This window comes from Alosa alosa, chromosome 11, assembly GCF_017589495.1.
Source record: "Alosa alosa isolate M-15738 ecotype Scorff River chromosome 11, AALO_Geno_1.1, whole genome shotgun sequence".
Taxonomy (NCBI): domain Eukaryota; kingdom Metazoa; phylum Chordata; class Actinopteri; order Clupeiformes; family Clupeidae; genus Alosa; species Alosa alosa.
The window spans coordinates 29864826-29888991 of NC_063199.1; the positions used below are offsets into that span (position 1 = coordinate 29864826).

A 24166-nucleotide genomic window follows, 5' to 3' on the forward strand; every position below is an offset into this window, starting at 1 on the left:
ATTGCACTGGAGGTTTAATCCTCACCACTACCACCCTTCCCGCAACCGCACACGTCTGTATGTTACAATATTTACATGTAGCGTCTGGTCAGGCCCCTGGTGAGACGGCTTGACCAGGCGTAGACGGAACCTGAATGAGAAAAATCACAGCCATCTTGACCTTCATCAGGTCCTTCCAAAATCCCCCTGCATCCCTTCCCATGTTTCAGATGTTTTTTTAATTTATTTTTCTCCACAGTGTCCAGGCAGCCCCTGATATTTAAGAATGCCCACCACCACTGCCCACAGTCCTGTTTGGGTCTCTGGGTTGAGGTGGCCAGGCTGCTCTAGTCCAGGTGGTCTGGGTGGGCTCAGGCAAGAGAGCAGAAGCCCACTAAGAGATGGCCCTGTGTGGGTGTAGAGGCTCCAGAGCAAGACCCCCCCTGGTCGCCCCAAACGTGCATGGCTGTGTGGTGGGCTAACGTAGCTTGAGCTTGTAGGTGGAGATCTCCATGGGCTCCAGGGTGATGGCGGAGTCGTTGGCCAGAGGCGTCCCCGGGTAGAGCAGGGACAGAGATGTGGGCTGCAGCAGCTGCAGGTCCAGACCCCGGAACAGACTGGACATGGTCAGCTGGATAGATAGATAGATAGAGAGAGAGAGAGAGAGAGAGAGAGAGAGAGAGAGAGAGAGAACATGAAACAAAGAGAGAGAGAGAGAGAGAGGAAACATGAAACAAAGGACTTACGTCAGACATCATACAATCGCTCAATAATCTTCAGTCATCACATAGATCACTGGAAAGTATGTGGTCAGTAGACATCTACTACTGATTGTTAGCAGACTTTCTAATGAGGAGACAGTACTCAACGAATCCTCCATAGAAATGCATGGGGTTAGTTTGTAACACCTTTCTGTATGCCTCCACATTCATTTGAATGGGAAAATAGCTGCCCGATAACTGCCCAAAGTGCGTTGCAGGAAGGCCGCCAAAAAAAACTTCTTCTTAGTCTTTAGTCACACATTCAATTAAAACATAAGACATGTCGTATGTAAATCATATCAGAAATGTATGCGTGGTAGTGGAGCAGCAGAACCCCTGACAATCGGTCGACCCTGATTCTATTCCCGAGTCTGTTGTTGCGAGTCCATGTTGCTGCTTAAGATCAGTGAACTTTCGATTTAAATGGTACACTGGTAACTTTTCTCATCTTACATCTAAAGCCATGTAGCCTGAAAAGTTGTGTTAAATTCTCGGCTTCCACCGTTGTGCCCTTGAGCAAGGCACTTAACCCCTTAAAGTTGCTCTGAGGAGAACGGCCCTTGTAATATAACTGACATATGTAAGTTGCTATGGATGAAAGCGTCTGTCTGCTAAATGAATACATGTAAATGTCATGGCTATAAGCTCAGGCTAACGGGAGACAGACCTGTCCATGTGTGGTGCTGCAGTTGAAGCCGGGGTTCTGGGCCTCCAGCCTGCAGTCCAGAGCTTTGCGGTGCAGCAGCAGAGCGGTGAGGGGGGATGGGCTTTGAGGGTCCTGCTGTTATGCACACATGAACACCAATTGAACATCTAAGTACACTACACCCGATATGCTGTATCACTACACACACACCAAATTAAATTATAATACCCCATGTGGTCTTGACAACACACAAACATGTACATATACTCACTTCAGGCACACATTATGCACACAAAGCAGCCAAGAGGTTGATTATGTGTTATGATGTGTAATGACTCCAATGAATTGATCTAACATCAGTTTGCTTTGAGAGTGTGTGTGTGTGTGTACATTGTATGAATAAATGCATAAAAGTGAGTCTAGGGGGTGGGGGGATGGGGGGTGTCACCTGGCTCTGGATGGTGTGTCTGGGGGGTGGGGGATGGGGGTGTCACCTGGCTCTGGATGGTGCGTAGGTTGAGCAGGTGGAAGTCACAGGGCATCGGGGTGGCGAGGGGGGCGAAGGTGCGCAGGGGGGGCACGCCGTGCTTGGGCACCACCGGCAGAGCCAGCACCTCGTGGTTCAGGAACGCTGACGTCATGTGACTGATGATGGACGGGAAGCTCAGGGGCTCGCTGTCCATGACCTGCTGCATAGATGCATGCACGCGCACACACACACACACACACACCAGTTTCAGCAGGTTTCCAGTTAGTTAGGGAAAGTTAGGTTTTTTTTTCGCCAATCTGCAAAAAAGATTCTTACCCATAGCTTTTTTTACCATGTGTTCCTATAGGTGTCTAGTAACACCTCCCAATTTATCCACAGCCAAATCCTCGGGGAAACACCTGGAGAGCCCATCAAGTTTGGGGTGCCCAGAGAGACTGGGCGAAAATAATGAAAACATTTTGTTGACCAATATTAGCTTTTGAGATGTCAAACTCGGGGGTTTTAGGAGTGCTGAATCCATCCCAGCCATTCGTTTTGAGTAAAAATGACTCCAAGTCCATAAAAAAATCCATAACAAGTGGTTTTATTGAACAATTACAAAACAAAACTTTCTTAATCAGTTTAAAATTTAACAAACCTCATTTCTACGACCAGAGATTGGCTGCATATGTGTTTGTGTGTTTGTGTGGGTGTGGGTGGGTGGGTGGTTGTGAATGTGTTTGTGAGAGAGTCAATGTGCATAAATGTGTGTGTGTGAGTGGTTGTGAATATGTTTGTGAGAGAGTCAATGTGCATAAATGTGTGTGTGTGAGAGAGATAGATAGATAGATAGATGGAGAAAAGAGTGTCCAACGTTGAGGGTGGACAGTGAGCAACATGTAAAGGTTTGTTATGAGGTTTGTTAAATTTTAAACTGATTAAGAAAGTTTTGTTTTGTAATTGTGGTACATGGTATAAAAAGAAATTTTTTTGCAGATTGGCGAAAAAAAAGCCTAACTTTCCCTAACTAAGTGAAAAAAAAAAAAAACATTAGGAAGTCTGCCATCATAAACCATCAGTGCAAAAAACAATTCGTACTCCTACTATTGATACAAGTGAAAAGCAACACACACACACACACACACACACACACAAAATCCACCCATCATACACAGCATCAAGTTTCAAACACAACTATCACTGCGTGAGACTGCACTATTCCTCTACCAGATCACAGCTTAGCCGGGGTGTTATATCCACACTGAAAGGGGGCACTCTGACCAGGGAGAGGCAAGGTTGCCCTGACTGAGGGTCGCCCTGCCTGTGGGCGGCACTGGGAGGGACCGGGGGGGGTGTGTTGATACTACAGATGGCAAACAAAACCACATGGGGAGAACGGCTTGCTATGCTTTGCAGTTGCCATGGCAACGTTACCTCTTTAGCCTCATCACCGAACATGCCAGAGAAATAGGAGGAGACTCTGGCAAACAGGCCAGCATTGGATGCAAGCTGAACAAGTGCAGCAGAGAGAGAGAGAGAGAGAGAGAGAGATGTAGATGTGGAGAGAGGAGAGACAAAGAAAGAAAGAAAGAATGAAAGAATGAATGAATGAATGAATGAATGAAAGAGAGAGAGAGAGAGAGAGAGATGTGGAGAGAGGAGAAAGAAAGAAAGAAAGAAAGAAAGAAAGAAAGAAAGAAAGAAAGAAAGAGAGAGAGAGAGAGAGATGTGGAGAAGAGAGACAACAGAGTCAATATGAGAGTGGGAAAAAGATGTGTAATGACAGAGGGCATGTACAGTACAGTATGCATGGGAGGGCCTCCACAAAGAAGAGAAACTGCACTCCTTCAGAACAGGAGGACAAAGCTCTGCTCTACTAAAAAACCCTTTAGTGACCCTGAGTAGCCGGAGTCCTGTCCTCACTCTCCCAATCAGCAGGGCCCTCACAGGAGAGAGGGAGGAGAGATGGAGGATAAAAATGACATCGATAAAAAGAGGAGAGAGATGAGAGTGCGTGAGCAGCGAAGAGGAGGCCAGTGGCGGCGTTGATGCTCGGCCTTACCCGGCTGCTGCCCGGACGCCTCTCCAACAGCAGGCGGAAGCGGTTGAGGGTCCTCTTGTTGTCCTTCAGGCCCTGGCCCAGCCCCCGGTTATCATCCTGCATCAGGCGGCGGTCCAGGATCACCTCCAGCTGACCTGCAGACGGAGAGGGGGGGGGGGGAAGAGAGGGAAAGGACAAAGAAGGGTGAGGAAGGGAGAGGGGGAACATAAAGGAGGAGAAAGTAAAGAGGGAATAATGATGAGAAGGGGATAGGATAGAAGAGGGAGGAGGAGGAGGAAGAGAGTAGGAGAGAGAGGAGAAGGAAGAGGAGAGAGAGGAGGAGAGAGAGGAGGAAGAGAAGAGAGGAGGAGGAGAGGGGAGGAGGAAGAAGAGAAGAGGGAGGAGAGAGAGGAGAAGAGGGAGGAGGAGAGGGAGGAGGAGGGAGGAGGAGAGGGAGGAGGAGAGGGAGGAGGAGAGGGAGGAGGAGGAGGAAGAAGAGAAGAGGGAGGAGGAGAGGGAGGAAGAAGAGAAGAGGGAGGAGAGAGAGGAGAAGAGGGAGGAGGAGAGGGAGGAGGAGAGGGAGGAGGAGAGGGAGGAGGAGGAGGAAGAAGAGAAAGAGGAGGAGGAGAGGGAGGAGGAGAGGGAGGAGGAGGAAGAAGAGGAGAGGGAGGAGGAGAGGGGAGGAAGAAGAGAGAGGAGGAGAGGGAGGAGGAGGAGAAGGAAGAGATGTGGAGGTCGAGGTGTGACAGGGGCAGGCAGTTTAATTCCACTCCCAGCTGGGTGCTGATGAGCGTCAGCTGAACAGATGCTGGTGTCGGCAGGGTACTGACCACTGTCCAGACTGGTGACACCCAGGGCCTGGGCCGTGTGGAGGGTCAGGCGGTGCTGGCTGTCCTGTATATAGGCCATGGTGGGCATGGGGTAGAAGTTGGCCTGCAGGGGGAGCTTGTGGAAGTAGCGCCGTGGCTGGATCTGTGGATGAGGAAGAGCCCAGAACTCTTGAAGCACTTAACCAGGGCCTTGGGTCTACTACTACACCAGAGCACTTAACCAGGGCCTTGGGTCTACTACTACACCAGAGCACTTAACCAGGGCCTTGGGTCTACTGTACACCACGATCACACATCACATCACAGCACAGCAGCGGGGACAGAGATACCAAGGTCATGAAGACGAGAAATAAGAAAGAACGTTTCAAAGAAAATATGAGGCACTCACAAAGGTTATATGTTGAAAAGGCCTTTAATCTCACATGACTATTCATTTTAAGACATGCCTACTCATTTTGGCATCAGCTTTCATCAGGACAAGTCAAAATGGTTGATTATACCGAAACGAATTTTATATACATATTTTAATAGCCAAGTGAGATTACATTTTTAAACGTATAAACTTTTTAAACATATAACCCTTGTGAGTGCCTCAGATTTTCTTTAAAACATTAATTGGATCCCTAAACTGAAGAGCACCAGAAGGAACATCCAGTCTTATACCCTGGCAGCATTCCACGGAAATTGTTTGTGGCTAAGTAAGGAAGAATGTCTCACTTCACCACAGTAGCACCAGAAGAATGACTCATAATAAGAATGCAAAGGTACTGTACTCTCTCTGATAGCATTTTCCATAATAGAATATATATAATCATTATTACCTAATTATAATGCTTTATCTTATTCCTTCTCTGTGTTACTGCTTTGGATTGGATTCATTTTTTGTAATTAATAAAATATATACTTAATACATGAAAAGCCTAAGAGTTTTACGTAACCTAGCAACAAGTGGTAATACTGTCCAAAATAAGCATCCATGTTTCATGAGCCTCAGCCCTCAGCCCAGCTTCTACAAGGCAACAGGGTAAAAAATATAAAAAAAAAAAAATGTACCAGGACCATATACAACACATTTAAAAAAAAAAAAATGTGTTGTACAGTGCAATGATAACCACCCCCCCCAACCCCTAACTCCTGCGGGCCACACTAACCTGGAAGCCGTTGAGGTCAGTGTAGAAGGTGTCCTCGCTCTGGATGTCCGTGGTCACACGCATGGCCAGCTCCTTGTTGGCCTGGTCACGGATGTCTACCAGCACGCTGATGTCTAGGGAGAGGCCGTCCACCCCGGGCACATTGTGGATGCAGACCGTCTGCTGGAAGTGCTGGTAGTGGGTGACCACCTCGGAGAAGAGCGGACCCTCCACCACGCGCACCACCGGGGCATCCCTCTGGGCATACGGCTTTCACAGGGGGGAGAGAGAGAGAGAGAGAGAGAGAGAGAGAGAGAGAGAGAGAGAGAGAGAGAGAGAGAGAGAGAGAGAGAGAGAGAGAGAGAGAGAGAGAGAGAGAGAGAGAGAGAGAGAGAGAGAGAGAGAGAGAGAGAGAGAGAGCTTTAACTGACATGTACTGGATGTACTACTTAATGTTTGTGATTGTATTTCTGAGCAGGTGAAATGTGTTTCTGAATTGAAAAAAAAAAAACAATCAAATCGGCAATTTATGACCTGCATACAAAAACAGATGTCCATACATCAATGTAGCATGCAGCATTGGATGCACAGCTACACGCTTCTAAGTGAATAGGCACATGTTCTCTGAATAAGATCTGGAAAATAACGTAATCTTAAATCTTGCTGTACAAAATGAGCTGGCTGGAGATGGACTATGGAGAGCGGAGGATGGAGGACACTGCAGTGTAATAGCAACAAAGCACCCGGCAGCGCTGTTCTGAGCTGCTCCTGCTGATGATGCTGAGGGAGTGGGAGCTACCTTGGCTCTGCCGTCGGGCAGGAACAGGTACGCGCCGCTTTTGTCCTTGGATGGCCTCGTGCCGTAGGTGACAAACTGGAACTGCATTCGCATCTCCTGAGACTCCTCCTTACGCCGGATCGTCTGATGGAGAGAGAGAGAGAGAGAGAGAAAGAAAGAAAATGAGAGAGAGAGTGAGGGTTGGTTCATCTGACATGTAAAAATAGCAGAACTCTGGAGCTTTTCCTAATTCCAGAATGGTCTCCAGGCAGGCACAGTAAAGCGCTGGGGTTATGATGATGCCCTTCATTAGCTGAATCATGCTATCGAGGGTTTCAGACGAATCTGATGGATCTGGTGTGCTCAGTGCAGGGAAATATGTCAAACCATATAATGAGGCATGTTAGAAACTCTGAGGATGTTGTCAAGGGAACGAACGAGGGATGTGTAGAGGAAGGCATTAAGTAGGGGAAAGAGGGGAGAAATGAGAGGAGAGAGACAGAGATGAGATTAGATGAGAGGAGAGAGGAAGGGAGAGGAATAAATCATCCAAATCTGTTTGATTGAATTCATGTGCATGCTGTAAGATCTGCTGCTGGTTAACAGCAGTCATAATCACTCGACTCGTCTGGTAACACGCCGATGGTACTCCTCCACTGACTTCCGGCACTAGGGGGCAAAGCGCTGAGAGAGGACCGCCCCCCTGTGGCTGCCAATCATGCTAAATGGGATGATGGGATGATATACATGGGCAACACAGAGCACAGGTAGTTTGGACATTCTGTCAAAATAGTTACTTCACATGATGGAAAAAACATTTCATCACGTTTTTTTAAAATGTTTCTGGGGTTTTTAAATGGTTTGAATGGTTTAAACTTTCTACACACGGCCTCTTTTTTGGAATGTTTTAAGCATAAAACTCTACACATTAATGATTGACGCACCTCCAGCAGGCCGGTGGTGCCGGAGAAGCCGAGCGTGAAGGCCTGGCTGTGGATGAAGAAGGGCTGGGCGTCTGCCGCCTGCATGCGGAGAGGCAGCGGGTCCAGGCCCCTGACGGCCCCGGACCCCGGGGCCAGACGCATCACCGTCTCGGAGCGCATGGTCATCGGAGAGTCCGTGGTCTCAAACAGGTGGTACACGGCCAGGCCCAGAGCAGGCAGCCGCGCCATGAAGGACACCTGAAGGGGAGAGATGCGGTTAAAAACACACTCACACACACGAACAGACACACACACACAAATATATTCACTCACCAACAATTGCATGAGAAAACACCAAAACACACACACACACACACACACACACACACACGCATACATTCATATTCATGAACAGACACACACACACACACACACACACACACACACACGAGCTGACCTGGTAGACCTCAGCGTTGACCTGCAAGGAGGAGCTCCACTGGGCGCTGAGCTGCACTGGTAAGGTCTGGCCATCCTCGGTCAGCACACGCACGTTTGGAGAACTCACCAGCGCAGTCACCACACACAACCGGTCTTGCTCCACTGGGTTAAACACCACCAGATACCTGAGGGAACATAGATGCAGAAATACTAGACTTTAGACACACACATAAACCTACACAAACCAAAAGCACCACTTGCACCACAATGTTTAACTACATCCTATCCCTCACTCACACATACACACTTTGAATAACACCTCAGGAACCTACGCAGACTTGTCCTAAGGCCTTGTACACTGTTTTACACTTTTGAAGCATCAGCATCTGAGCCTGGTTTCCTCCTTTCCACACACACACACACACACACACACACACACACACACACACACACACACAAACAACACCTGTAGATACCATAGGGGGCACAGATGCAGATATACTTTTACACACACACACACCAACACAGTACACAACCAGGCCTGCATCACTGTGCTAAATGCTACCAGATACATACAGTACCACTGAAACAGATTTATTTTATACACTCACACCCCAGGGAGGAACACAAATAAACACACAGATTGTCCTGCTCCGTCAAGTGCAACGGAACCAGATGACAGGCAATACTAATGCATAACTTTTCAAATGCACACACACACACACAGTCTGTGCAGCTACACAGGGTTACACGTCATCAGATGCCTAAGGGGCTGCAGATGTAGCGTACGCATACTTTGCACACACACACACACACACACACACACACACACATACACAAACAATACACAGACCACCATCCAAACTCTCCCTCACAGCATACAATGTGTACGCGTGTGATAATGAAGATGGAGGAGCAGTCCCCCAGGGAAATAAAAGGGAATTTAATAGAGACAGAGACAGAGAGGGAGAGAGGGAGCAGAGGAAACACAGGGAGCCAGAGAGGGAGAGAGGGAGAGAGGGAGCAGAGGAAACACAGGGAGCCAGAGAGGGAGAGAGGGAGCAGAGGAAACACAGAGAGGGAGAGAGGGAGAGAGGGAGCAAAGGAAACACAGAGAGGGAGAGAGGGAGCAGAGGAAACACAGGGAGGGAGAGAGGGAGCAGAGGAAACACAGAGAGGGAGAGAGGGAGAGAGGGAGCAGAGGAAACACAGAGAGGGAGAGAGGGAGCAGAGGAAACACAGGGAGCCAGAGATGCCTGGGATGAGGGACAGCAGTGTTAGTGAGGGGCTCTCACCTGGGGGCGTTGGGGTCCAGCTCAATCAGAGTGCGTTGAGGGAGGGAGTCCTGGGTGGCTCGTCGGTCATCCTGCTCTCCAAACACACACACACACACACACACACACACACACAGTTCAACAACAGCAACACCAACACAATATTTAGCGCTTTTCAAGGCATCCAAAGTGCTTTACAGTGAAGGGAGAACATCTCACACACACACACACTCAAACGTATAGGAATAGATGTGTGTAATGAACTGATGTGCGTCCGAGCTCACCGTTTCCAGGAAGGGCTCCGACTGGTAGAAGCGGTACACGTCTCTGTTCTTCATGACCAGGAAGTGGGCCGCATTAATGATCACTCTCTTCAGGCCCACCAGAGCACGCAACAGTCTAGAGAGCACACAGGACAATAAGTTCACACACTGCTGCTGTGATGACACATATCTGCTGCTAGAGTTAACACACAAACACACAGCCATCCTACCAGTCTCCAACTGCTGCTACAGTAACACACACACACACACACACACACACACACACACACACACACACACACACACACACACACACACACACACACGCACGCACCTAAAAAAAACTCACAGCCAAAATACAAAAGGAAAGCTCAAGGACAAAATCACCAACCCTTCCAACACAAACACACACTTCCAAAATGCACAGCACTCACAAACACACACACACACACACACACACACACACACACACTCTCTACCATAGTCACAAGTGTGTGCACAAACATCCTCACGCACACGTGCCCCCTGCCTGTGGCTACCTGTTGCCGTAATCGATGACGACTGCCTCCTTGGCGGTGCCCGTGATGGCGTCGTGGTGCTGGAAGAGGGCGACGTTATGCTCGGTCAGGCCCAGCAGCAGCGTGATCCCGACACCGGGTAGCGGCTCTCCATGGCCGAGTGGCGGGCGTGGGACAGCGCCAGGCTGTAGAGGATCTCTGCCCCCCTAAGGAACCACCACACAGAGCAGGCATCAGAGCCCAGACCGCTCCCCTCACACCACCACCACCAGAGCCACACGTCCAGACAGATCAGTGAACTAATATAACCAACACCGAGCTGCCAAGAGCGTTCCAGCACATCCAATGTGCACACTCAGGTCTACTGGGCTTTTCGTAAAGCTGCATAGTGTGCTGAACCTTAAAGAGGAGAAAAGTAACGAGTCTATTGGTCCCTTTTCTCTCTACCATCCCATGAGCACACCATTCCGTGCTCTCTCTCTCTCTCGCATCCCATGAGCACACTGTTTTCTCTCTCTCTCCATCTCTCTCTCTCTCTCTCTCTCTACAGAACAGCGGTCTCTGGTCCCTCTCTCAAGTGGATGAGCCAATTTGGAGCCATCTCCATGCATTATTGAGGCTATTTTGGAAGAGACGACTGTAATTGCTGCCATTAGGGAGGCTGTTCCACCGAACAAAGGCCTGCACCATAAAATGGTTCCACCGCTGCCAGAGAGGAGAGAGAGAGAATAATGCCCCCTCTCTGCCTCTTTAATAAGGCCATCTTAGCCAGAACCCAGCCAGCCTAAACCAGCCTGTAGTGGTTAGCAGCAGTTGCTCAGAGAGGCCCAGCTAAGGTGTGGTGTGGTGTGGTGTGGTGTGGTGTGGTGTGGTGTGGTGGTAGGAGTCCACTCACCTGAGGTGGGACTCTAGTATGCGGTCCAGGTTTTTGTAGAAGGGCCGGGAGGTGTAGTAGCCGCTCCAGTAGTGGTCCTCGCGGTCGGCGTAGGCGAAAAAGTCGCCGCTCAGCACGGGGAAGTCGGGCGGCCGTGTGCCGGGGGCCACGTCGTTGGCCTTGTACACGGCGCTGAAGTAGTCCGACAGGGTCCCGAACTGGGCCTGCCAAGAGGGGGATAGAGGGAAACCTTGAGCGAGGAATTCGCTAACAAAAGCAGATGGAGCGGAAAACTTGCAGATTCCGTGCGACTAGGGGCAGTCCAGAGATCTCCGCCGTGCAGTCTCTCGCCCCATAAAACTTTATGATCTTTATATGAATTAATCGTTAATTCTGAGCTTTTCCTGCACTCACAGCTTGGCTTAATGGGGTGTTTGTTGTACAGCCGTGGAGAGGCCCTAAAATCGGTGTCTGCCAAACTGCAGAGACAAACACCTCCACCCCACAGCCTTTTAAAGATCAGACACAGTGTTTCACCAATAATTCATCGAGCAGATTTAATTTCCTTCCATAATTAAAGAACGTCTTTGGCAAATTGGAAATGCTAATGTTTTCACTGTGCTATATCGCACCCAGGACAATGGCATTTAGGATGTAATGAGCGCTTTTACAAGGCAAGAACCAGCATTCAGTCATAAACAACAAGACCACAAGATGTCCGGTCTACTGATTTAAGACCTTGGTAGCTTTTTATAAGGAGCTCCACAGTAACAAGACAAGCCTAACCACAAGGTCATTTGAATGCCTGTTTAAATCCAGAACCATACCTGCACATGCATTTCTGGGTGGGAGTTCATGTAGTCAAACAGACGCTGGTAGTTGTGGTACTGTTGGTCCCACTCCAAAGCCTTATCGTAGCGGAAGTCATCACCGAGTGGGACCAGCAGAACCTTACTGCGGAACAGCTTGGACTTCTTGCGGTACTGGTCCAGGAGAAGGTTAGCCCTGGAGGAATAAAACAAGCATCAGTATACATTACACACCCATTTCCAGAGCAAAAGTATTTTGGCTGTCTGTGTGGCATCTCATAAGTGCATCTGAATATAGGTCTTCTCAATATAGCATCTATCAGCTTTTTTTTTTAATAATGACCTGACTTATCTTTCTCACTTTTGACATTTTCTGCAAATTGTTTTTCCTGATCTTTAGCACTGACATTGTCTATTTATAGTTTCTTGTTGTCCAGCTTTGTCTACTGGGGCCTGACGGTGGGTTTCCTTTGAAGCAAATTTAGCTTCCCTCTCAATGAGGTTCAATGGTGGCGAAGTTAGCCCTGATTGGGCGAAATGAGAGCGAATTTGCCGAGGCACGCGAAACAGAGTTGGCGAAAGTGTAACTTTATTCAAATAAGAACCACACCAGAACCAATCAGTTCAGCGTGTTTGTGTTTGGTGCGTGAGGGATGGTGTAGGCTGCCAGTTGTAATGAAAACATGTATGTGATTAAACGGTTTCGCTGTGTGGAAACCTACTGTGAGAGGGCAGCCGTGTGGAGCTGTTTAAAAGGGAGATTTTCAGACTGATAGGGAAGCATAGATCGTACAAGAAGAAGAAATAAAAACAGTTTTAGGAACCTGCTCTCTACCGTTCCTGCTGATGAGCTGCCTTCAGGTTTAGCCCCAGTTTCGTGATGGCAAAAGGAATGTTGTCTTGTGCAAGTTCAGTCAGTCAGATAAAACATGGTCGACAGATTCTACCTTGTGTAGTATTTGTGATAGAGTTATGAGAACTGAAACACACAGCACATCTCACTGCGGAATGTGTGTGGACTGGAGAGACTTGCTGTAAGTGTAGACATGTATTATTTATCTGTATGTGTGCTTTCTTGAATTCTGTTCAGTGTTCTGGGTTCCATTGTTTTGTTTTGTTTTTGTTCTTTTGTTTTGAAAACAGGCATGAGGGGAAACATGCTGTATAGTGGAGATATTCAAATTAAATTGTACTGACAAGTTTAGATGCTGTTTGTTTAAGCTTGTTTCTTAATGCAACAAACTGGAGCATCCATCTATTCCTTTCATTGTATGCAGAGCTATACAAATCACAATAATGATTGGCTTTCTATTCTATTCTACTCTATTCTATCCTGATGTACTGAATACACCCACCTCTCAGCCACGTTAGTGTCCACGATTGGTTTGGGCGGAACCTTCCAAGGACAGTTGACCCGGCTGCCTGGCAGGCGCTTGAAGTCGAACTGGCAGCAGATCTTGGGGTCGGGTCCGCAGGTGTGCGGAACGTCGTAGCTGTAGAACGGCATCATGTGGCAGAAGATGTCCGTGCTGGAGCCCGGGTCTGTCACCATAGTAACAGAGAATTTGAACAAGGATTTTGTTCAGTAACATTAACAGCAGTAGCAATGATACACTGGTTCAGGCATATTGTCCCATTCCCCAAAACTCAGTGAAAAGCCTGCAGTGTATAAAAGAAATGCATAAACAACCCACAAAATAACTTCTCAATGCCTAACAAATGATCAAAATACAACACCAAGGTGTACCACAACTTTCTCCTCCTATGTTCAACATGAACTAAAGGTCTGCCATGAATGAGATATCAAAATGTTGTATTTCTATAACCAAAACACCCCCACCCCCCTCCTCTCCCTGACCCACGTCTCACCCCAGGCCTGTCTCCACATGAACTCCAGACTGCGGCTGCCGGCGAAGTGCTTCTTGATGGAGTAGTGGACCCTCTGGATGAGCATGCTGGTCAGGTTGGCCCGCTTCAGCACGTACGGCATGGTGGCGCTGTGGCCAAACGGATCCACGGCCCAGCCAGAGCGCGGCGTGATGCCTGAGACCCACAGGAGAGAAAAAGGAAAGGAAACCATTTAAAAAGCCAGCACTGGGAGGCGCTGTGGCGCAACTGGCTAGAGCCCATCCCATACTCAGTTCCACGTGCCCACGGTGACCTGGGTTCGAGACCGACCTGGGTCATTTCCTGGTCCCACTCTCACGCTTACTTCCCGTCACTCTCTCTACTGTCCTGTCCAATTAAAAGCATAAAAAGCCCCTAAAAATATAGACCAGCACTGACCAATTCAACTGACAGCTTAAAGAAGAAGCAACTAGCTGCCATTCATATACAGAAAGAGTTAGGGACTTATCGTGACAAGAGGCAAGCAATTAACCAGGTGGGATGAAAATAGGCTAGAGGTCTATTTTATGAAAATAGTAGTGAGCACTAGAACATGGTCGGTCAGTGTGTTGATAAATCTGAGCAATCACGCCCAGCTTTCTAGTTTAGGTTAGTGACCTGGTAAGCACAAGCTAGGAATAGCCATTTGTCTTTCTCCTGTCTCGCTCATCTGACCATAGGGTTAGTCATAGACATATAAAACCTACTTACCTATATATTGCTAAGGTTTTAAATGAATAAATGTAAATGTAAACCTGAATGTAAATGTAATATACAAAACCCTAAAAACTGCATTATACGTAAAGTTTCTATATTTATGGGCCTAGTAGTGTTGAGGCAAGCAGTGTGGATGGCGCGACAGGGCAATACCTACCCAAGTTCCTCTCCAGCCACTGATGCCCCTCGATGAGCTGGTCGATCATGGCAAAGTAGTGGGTGTTGGCTTCGTCAGGCATCACCCAGCCGCCCGAGACCATTTCTAACTGTCCGTCCTGAATCAACCTGCAGGCAAGAGCAACAGGTTTGTGTCTTTAAAACGTTCATAGGCAAGAGAAATCACTGCTAAATGTTAACTGGCATTAACAATATCCTGATCTACATTCTTTTGTCTGATAGCTTAGGAACTGGAGTGGTTGGATAATTACTTCATTCAAAATGTCTGAAAAGGACTTTTTTCTTGAATAAATAGGACGTGGTGTAGAATGGGCCTATAGGGCCAATTGTACGTCCACAGAGGACAATGGACGGCTTTCACTGCTCTGCAGTACTAGCATTATGGCCATCTAAAACCTTAGTAGTAGCCTACGAACTGGAGGCAGCACATACAGACACACAGTGGTGCCACTCTTGGCCAGATCCTTACTTGCGCATGGCTGCCTGCTTGTGAATGTCGACGCTCTCCCACCACTTGGCGAAAAAGGAGATCTCAGACCAGATGAACTTCCTGCGTGGGTCTTCTGCCAGCTTCACCAGCATGTTGTTGAAGATGTGCTGCGTCTGGTCGCTGTAGTATTTGTCAAACGTCTTGATCCAGCCTTGATCGCAGATGGAAAAACAACGGGAGTTAACGAGCAGCCTTAGCCTCAAAATTTATTTTCCCAGCAACACCCTCCCCCCTTCCCCACTGTGTTGCACCATCCTGCTACTGGGCCTAGAGGAAAGGGAGGAGGGAGGGAGGGAGGGAGCAAGGGATGGATGGATAGAAGAAAAAAAAACTGCACAAAAGTTTAGAGCTGTGACAGGCTCCCATTCAGAACAACAAACAAGAAGCTGCCTGCGCCTCAGAAAGCCCTGTTAAAAATAACGCTCCTTCAATTATTCAGACGTGAACGTCTCCTTACCCTGCGCAAAACATGAAGTCAGCGCAAACAAGAAAGGTGAGCGAGAGATGAAAGGGCCAAGTCATCACTCATTATTTCCAGCAGTTGTGTTTGAATAATATTAGGATGAACTCGTCCGGTAAAGTGAAATGGCTCTTTTCAGTCATATTCCCCATAATAATCATCTTTACCATATGAGTTATGCATATAATATGTAACATGGTCATCAGGAGTGTGGTGGTGATTATTTGGTCTGCCCGATGCTAGTTTGATCTCACACACACACACACACGGCTAGGCTGTTGCCAGCCCAGACGGTCCAGTCCCTTCAGACCCACAGCCCGCAGGGTGTGTGTGTGTGTGTGTGTGTGTGTGTGTGTGTGTGTGTGTGTGTGTGTGTGTGTGTGTGTGTGTGCCTGCAGCGAGAGCTGAGCGATATTTAGAGAGGGAGAGAGAGAGACAAACTAAAGAGAGGGTAGGCCGCTCGCGTGTCTAAGTGAAGGATCAGAGGCAAGCTGAACACGCTGTACCCTCACCACAGTCAGCCGCACTGCTGCAGCAGCAGCAGCAAGAAAGCCCTACTGAATCTCACTCACGCAACCATAGTCATGCCAACAATTCCTCATTCCATAACGAGCCCACTTATGATGGCATGGTCAATTAACGCACAATCACGAATGCATGTGGAGCCAATGGTTCATCTGAATCAATGGTTCAATGATGCAGAGTACATTCAATGTAGGCATCTAGCCATGCACCGATATATTAGCCCAACATCAGTACAGGCCCATATTGCTACAGTAAATGCTGTGTTATGTTGGTGCTACGAAGGCCTGGAAGACTTGAAAATGGTTGATTAAAGGGTCTGATTAACAACAAAAATTAAGTAAACTAACAAATATCGGCATCGGTTATCAGGAAAACATCGGAGTTTCGCAACTGGTGTATCCCCAAAGACATCAGCTACTCCATGTTAACAGAGTGACCAGCGATCCTTTATTTCAGCACATATTTCTTTCACTTCACTTCCACCATTTTTTCACCACTTTATTTTCTTCTGCCACATAAACCCACAAAACATAAACCCTCTCCTTCCTCAAGGACAGAGATGGCAAAGTACTCACTTCCCGTACTCAAGTAGAAGTACAAATATTTGTGTTAAAAAATACTCTGGTAAAAGTACTGATTTAACTTCTTTACTCAAGTAAAAGTAACAAACTACAGGCTTGGAAATGTACTTAAAGTATAAAAGTAAAAGTAGTCTTGTGAATGATAACCATTTTTTATGCAACGGTAGCCTACCTGGACCACACAAATGTTACTTGAGTGCAAGACTCTGCCAGTGCCAGTCTCTCTTTTTAAATCTTCCCATAACCTGTTGGGCCATTTTTAGGCTTTCCCCCCCCCCAACAGTGCACTGCCTAGGCTACTTCAGAGGGCAGTGTGTTCTTTTGACCTACCATCAAATGCTGGACATCTTTAGAAAGATAAGATCCTGTAGTTTCTTAGGAAGCACTGGCACGGAGTTACAGAGCCTAGAATATTGTTTTCTGCTTTTGCTGGATAACAAGCATCTCTGAACTGACCACATTTCAGCCCTCTAGGTCACTTGATATGATTTTAGAAACACACCTGAGTCTTAGCACCAGGTCTTGCGAAGCTGTGTGCAAAAGTAGATCAATATAGAATAAAAAATGAGCACTTTAGACCATTATTTGCCAAGGTATGCTCATGCGTTTTGTAATGCCATATGAAACTCCCCATAGGACTTTTGGCTACCCAAAATGCATACTGACAATAAAAGTATGCATTTCTGAGGTTTCTTGTAGATTATTTGGATTGTATGTCAGGTTCTAAAATAGAATAATTACACAAAATGGAATAATTACACAAAAGTCTCTATTTTTGCATTTTCTTTGTTGGCTTCATGGGTGTGTATACAGTAAGATGGACTATACATTTGCACACTACATGCTAACTTTACTGCCATCAAACTACAATGATTTGCCGCGAGTGCCGCCCAAATCTGTCGAGTCATCTTGTAGTGGTGCGTCAAGTGCAACGTAGCCTATATTCCCATCCGCTATTGATGACGCGAAAAATAATAACGGTAACTCTACTGAATTTATTTGAAACTAAAGTAACGAGCCTGTTTTGTAAAATGTAAGAAGTAGAAAGTACCAATATTCGTGTTAAAATGTAAGGAGTAAAAGTAAAGTAAAAATATCTGAAAAATCTACTTGAGTACAGTAACGAAGTATTACTTCCCATCTCTGCTCAAGGACCTACAGCCCTGCCCATGGACTTCCCGTCTATGGTGGACTTCCCGTCTATGGTGGACTTTCTTTGCATGGCACTATGGAAAACGTGTTCACCTAATGAATCTCAGAAGACCATTGAAGTGGAGAGCTTCAGATCAGATCAGAAAACAGGACAACGGCAAAGAGAGATGCAGGGTTTAGAGCGAGGAACATTTCGGTGCCTTAAGTCACAAGAAGTGAACCCTTCAAAGCTATTCCATATAATCATCTATTTTCACATTTAACATTGCCTGACCCACGCCTGAATTCAGGCGCAGTGTCTGAAAATGCTGCAGCTGGCCTGCGGGGGAGGGCCCACCTGGGTCGTTGTGTGAATGTGGCACCACAAACACCTGCAGGGGCTCTTCATCCCACTCGCCAGGGTCGTAGGTGATGTCAAAGCCCTGCTTCCACACGCCACCGTCCACATTGTCGAAATTCAGCAGAGAGTAAACATCGAGCGTCTGTTAACACACAGTAAAAAAAAAAAAAATCATATTTTAGATGTGCCTTTAAATAGTTAATGCCATACAAACATTCCCCAGGTCAAAGAGCAGGGTTTTGTTTCAGGGTTTGAGATGGATGACTTATTTTCATGCCAATATAAATAAATATTACTGAGAACGTGCTTTCACAGTACGTTTGTAAAGTACGACTGTAGTGACATTTTTCATTATCAACATAAACAGATATGCAATATACAACATATGCTTAACATAAGAAAACAAGTAGTATGAATACACACAGAAAACACGCAGTCTCATGAATAAATGCCCAGTGCCAAATCAGATGCCAGGTGAAGCAACTGGCCCGGACTCACCTGCAGCTCGGTGGGGCCGCGGCGGGTCTGAGCAAACTGGCAGTCGCGCGGACGCAGCGAGAGGAAGGTGGGCCTCCCGTCAAAGGGCATGACCCAGGAGCCGTTGGTGCTGCGGAAAGGCAGGTGGCCGCTGGGCGAGATGGCGCCTGTGTCGGTGAGCTCCAGCACAGAGTCCTTGATGTGGCTGATGATCTGATGATTCTCTTCCAGCAGCTGCTCCAGCTGCTCAATGCGGTTCTGCAGCACCGAGATCTGGCTCTATACCACACCACAACAAAACAAAAACAAAATCAACCACAGGCATGATGACCGCTCCTGTCATTTTCTTGCCAGCAAAGATCACACTAGGACAGAAACATCAAACACACTGACAGCGTGTTAACAAAAACAAAACCTAACAAATTAATTAATTGCTCTTGTTTGTCTTCATCAAGTAATTAAGATGGCAGGTCTTAAAACAGGTAATTACTGAGGCTGTCAAACACCATCTTTCCTTACATGCCGCTCGGTCAGGAGAAGCACTGGGGGAGTCATGTGGTGAATGAATTAATCTGAACAATTTAAGCCAATTAGCACCTTATAAATATGGACTTAATTAAGCTTCAGAGAATTACAGCAGAGTGATAAAAAGACTTCTTTGATCTTGGAATAATCTGCTCAGCCTAATAGCTTAAAGCCATCAAGTGACTGTCAGGAGTCTAAATTAAATGTTGCAGACTGTTTATGTAGAACTATTATGTAGAAATTCATTTCAGTGGCATGGCACAGATCATTTAAAAAAAAAAAAAAAACAAGAATCACTCAAAATTCCTTGCATACATACCCTGGGGAAGTTGCCCCCAGTGTTCTGCCTTCTGGCAGGGTCGTGCTGGACCTTGTCCAGCATCAGGTAGAGGGAGAAGACCGCCACACAGAAGATGGCACCCCCACATACAGTCACCTGCTTCTTCAGCTTCATGCTGGGCTTCTGAGGTTAGTGTCAGCGGAGAGGAGGTTATGGCGGGGTTCTATGGCGGGGTTCTATGGCCTCTGCCTGCAGCTCCCTCCGTCTCACACTGGGAGGGGGAGGGTTGGACAGGGAGTCTTGAAAACGCAGACGGTCCGAGGAAATAAAGCGGTCTGTGTGTGTGTATGTGTGTGTGTGCACACGTGTGTGTAGGTGTGTGTGTCAGTGGATCCTCATGACTAACCCCTTGCTCTCCCCGAAAACCTCCCTGCGTCAGATGCAGGGGTGTGGGAGGTGTGCGTGGGGATACGGTGCGGAAGGGCTGGCTGGCACGCCGCTCTGTCAACTGCAGCCAAATCTCAGCCACCACCACCGGGCTCCTTCAGAGTGCCCCTTGTGCTCAACCATCCAAAACTTCCAGGGCAGGCAAACAAGAGAGAGAGAAAAAAAAAAAACACACACACACACTCACATTCACACACACACACACACGCACACACACAACAGCTTACAAACAGCGGGACCCCAGACAGGGAGCTTACTGTTCAAGTGGCATAGTGTGTATGCTAGTGAGGCATACGGAGTCTGTGTGTGCTAATTTGTCAAGGCCAATGCAGTCCTTTCCACAGAAGCTTCAGGCAGGCACAGCCTCCCCTCTCCAGACCGTCCACAGCAGCAATGGCATCTCTCAGAGCGGATGGACCGCACTGGGCATGGAAGCAACAACTTCGCCTGCTGTGACCTTTTCCATTTACTTGTCAGCTAATTTACTCATTTATGTTCACGAGATGTTCCCGCCATGTGGCCATCAACACCACTTCACTCTTCAGGCTTCAGTCACGACACACCAACACACTAAACAGGGGGCAGGTAATCAGAAGCAGAAGCTTGGTCAAGGCAGGGGGTCCTATTGCACTCTTGAAGCCGCAGAGATGTCGCATTCAAATGGCCACTCACCACCCCAGGGCTTGATGTAAGCTGGAAAGTGAGCTTCTACTGCACAAATGGCAGGCTGTGGCAAAAAGTGTGTGTATGTGGCTGTAAAGGAGTCACAGAAGATGAGCACACAGTGGCCTGAATCTGGGCCCTGGGGCATGCAGGTGCGTTCCTCCGCTCCTTCTCTGAGCGAATTCTAATATTATCTTAATCCAATCTCCTCACCGTGTCAGGGACTTAGCATTGGCCTGGGGGATTTGGGCTAAGCTGGTGAAGAGGTAACTAGTTTCTGGTCCTGACCGGGCCGAAAAGGGTTTAAGCCAAGATGTGGTAATATAGATTCCATAAGGTCCTCCTAATGGTTTCCTAATGTTGCATCCATTAAATCCTTGACGATCCTGAACATGTGGGATGTGTGTCACTGGTCTTTCACAACCTGTAAACAAGAGTAAACTGTGCTTAAGTGAATTAGCAACACCTGACACTCACTTAAGCAGACAGTAATGTACAGTAGTTCACAGAGAGTACTTCAGAGACTCAATCTGGTTTTGATACAAATTAAATAATCTACAGTACAAGGTCAAGCAAATCCTTTTAGTGTCACATTTTACTGGTATGTTTGAAATTATTCACATAAATAAATTGGTGGTTAACTTGACTAAATGTACTTTTATGTCCAAAAAAAACTAACGTTATGCACACAAGGATTTTTATTTGTCACATAGATAGAGATACTTTGTAAAACATGTAGTGAAATGTTATTTAGCTGCTCAACTTTCCTGTGCAGAGGTATCACTAAGTTTGTGGAGCGCTTTGGGTTGCACTCCGTGCATGTTAAATGCGCTATAAAAATAAAACTGATTTGACTGACTACAAGTATGAAGAAAGATTTAGAAGAATGTTATAAATACATTGAGAGAGAAGGGGGGTAAAAAGTGCAGTATGTAAAATTACAGTGTGTATAGGCTGAGTGCAGTGTGGCAAGTCCATGTAGTATATTTAGAGTTTTATATGTATTCAGGGTCCGCGTGGCTTGAGGAAACAAACTCATCAGTCTCTCTGTTTCGTATGTTTTAGTCATGTGAAAAGAGACGTCTGCCTGGCCTCAAGGATTTGAACAGTCCATGGTTTATAGCATCTTGCAACACAGTAACTTTCCGAATCATCTGACATCATAAATTACATTCTGAAATGCTATTTATATGCCCAGGCATAAAATTAAATGTTAGATTAGGTGACAAACCAGGTGGCAGTAGTCATTGACATTATCACCAACAACCATTTGACAAACTGGACAAGTAAATAAAGACACTGACGCTGGCTATCTAATGCTAGCTACCTCTAGCTAGCTGACTGAGACTGCTGATTTTCCCGTCTGGTCTTAACTGTGTTAATTTAGCCAGGTATCTTAGATGCCTATCCATTGCAACATGCCAGCCTGCATTGATATGTCTCTAGCTATCGGTAGCTGAGAATCGTAACATGTTTCGCAAACTAAATAGCCTAGTTTGGAGATACAGTCATATATTGTATGATGAGGTGCCACTGACCTTATCTACTGCATACCTTCATATCTAAATCGTTGTATTGGCCACTGCTGGTCCACAAACCTCGAAAGGCATAGCTAACAGTTACCGGTAGCTAGCTAACGCCAGTTAGATGCATGCAGCATGCTATGGTATAAAGACACCTTGCTAGCTAGCTAGCCAGCTATCGAGGGGTTGGCACAGGCAAAAATGCATTTCTGCATCCATTGGACTGACACTAACAAATACCTATTGCTGCAGTGTTTGTAATACAGTCACAATTTAGATAGATGACAGGTTAGCAAATTCCTACTCAATTAGCCAATGTTAGCTAACATAACAATACAAACCTAATCTGGACAAATCCTTTCTTCAATGACCGACCACTTGCTCCTAGAAAGGAACTATGCTTGAGCCAATGACAATAATACTAGATATGAGGTTCATATGCACATTACCATTCATAAACACTAATAATATTTTGTAAATGCATTTACCTTTCACGAAGAGAAATTTATATATTCCCCGAGGGTGACCGTCAGTTCTTCACCCAGCCTTGATCGAAGCTCAGTTAGCGACAGACAGTTGCTCAAATGCATTATGGGAAATGCTGTTGCCACACAGGCGCATCAACATACGATTGGCTATGCTAAATGCCACATTGCTGCGGTCCTAGGATTATGTGAAAAATGTTCGAGTGACTTTGCCCTTGGTTTTGAAAATTAATCTGAATGCCCTCCAGTATATCTTATCTCTCTCAAGTGTAGCCTAATGTAATTAAATGTAGTTATGAATTTTTTATCATGTAACGAATATGAAACGAAACTCTTCGTTTATGGGCTTCTACTTAATATTAATTTAGGGGAAATATAAGGCCACTGGAATTAAGCTGAAGTGAGTCGGGGGGGCTATGAAGGACATTACTCAAAACAATGGCAAACAACAATATAAGTAATACTGCACTATATTTAAGATGTAGGTCTATCATTAGAATAGGCAACATTTGTAAACCTATTAAATAAGGATAAGTTCAATGTAGTCAAAGTCAACTGGCTATAAGAACTCATTTCCCTGTAAGGGTACTGCAAAGACTCATTTTAAAAATATGTTATGTTAAAAAAGATCAAGGTTGTTATCTCATGGAGAGGAGTTAACTGAGTCTAGACTTTGTAAGTCATGTAGGTTTAACAGCAAGGAAGCACCGGTGATATAATTTACAATGTTCATATCAGCTCCTCTGAGACACTGGAGTGGGACATGCTGGGAAATACTGAAGAGATAACAGAGACAAGGTTGATACAAAAAGGCAACCTCATTATATCTCAGCAAATTCTCTCTGAAATTGGATTTGAACATATGTCTCAATAATTCATCACAAGCTGTCAGTACAAAAGCATATGCCACCCCTCTACACAATTTAGGCACTGTTTGATTTATTTATGTCAAAGATGCTTTTTTCAGATAAGAACAGCCATCTCACGCAATATTAACTCTGCACACACATTGTTGACATAAGCTGTGAGCAACAAAACTCACATAATAGCATGTTTTCTCTATGATTTCAGAACAGAAGCCCTAGAAGCTATACTTACACACAAACGGACCTGTCAGACACCAGATCTCAGATTTTGTCCAATTGCCCTGACTTATCGCACAGGCCAGGGGTAGTTAACATGGCTACAAAAGGACACATGCCTACTCTCCCTTTGAGACTGTAAGAGGGATAGGTTGTGTATGGCTGTCCCTTTGTAAGTTACAGTCATTCATCCCCATCTGCATAAGGCCAGCCACTCAGAATGCTGGGGATAACAGGGATTCAATGGCTCTGTGCAACCCTCTGGGCTCTTTTCGTCTCTATGGAAACTAAATAAACAGTATCACATTGCAGGATGTCTGAGCCTTGAGGGAATGGCCTAAAAAGTAGCCATCATGATTCAGTGACACCATTAGCATCAGCAACTAACTAACTTTAAAAAAAAAAACAACAATCTATATTAAATGTTAACTGGTCTACTTTTAGAATAGACATTATGCATTCTTGTCATTTCATTCACTCCTTATTGTTTTGAGTTATCGGCAGAAAATAATTCACCTATCACGTTTTTCTGTGAGATGTCATGGTTTCAGCAATTCAACATGTATTTGCATAAAGGAAATCAGTATGAAAAATTACTTGTCTTGTTTGCATGTTGGATTTT

At 46.2% G+C, this 24166-nt stretch overlaps 1 protein-coding gene across 1 annotated transcript; it reads right to left on the reverse strand.

The window, feature by feature from the left end:
- Positions 1–422: 422 nt before the first annotated feature.
- On the reverse strand, positions 423–22593 carry man2a2 (mannosidase, alpha, class 2A, member 2). Its single transcript, XM_048256962.1, is given in 24 exon segments — positions 423–610; positions 1408–1521; positions 1881–2075; positions 3290–3364; positions 3918–4051; positions 4727–4868; positions 5878–6126; positions 6656–6778; positions 7579–7815; positions 8015–8180; positions 9291–9361; positions 9554–9668; positions 10072–10180; positions 10183–10256; positions 10946–11148; positions 11752–11929; positions 13089–13275; positions 13603–13776; positions 14495–14622; positions 14984–15155; positions 18060–18204; positions 18561–18818; positions 19384–20878; positions 22466–22593. Coding segments are annotated over 23 exon segments (3537 nt in total). The 5' UTR covers positions 19519–20878; positions 22466–22593; the 3' UTR covers positions 423–457.
- Between the last annotated feature and the right edge of the window lie 1573 nt (positions 22594–24166).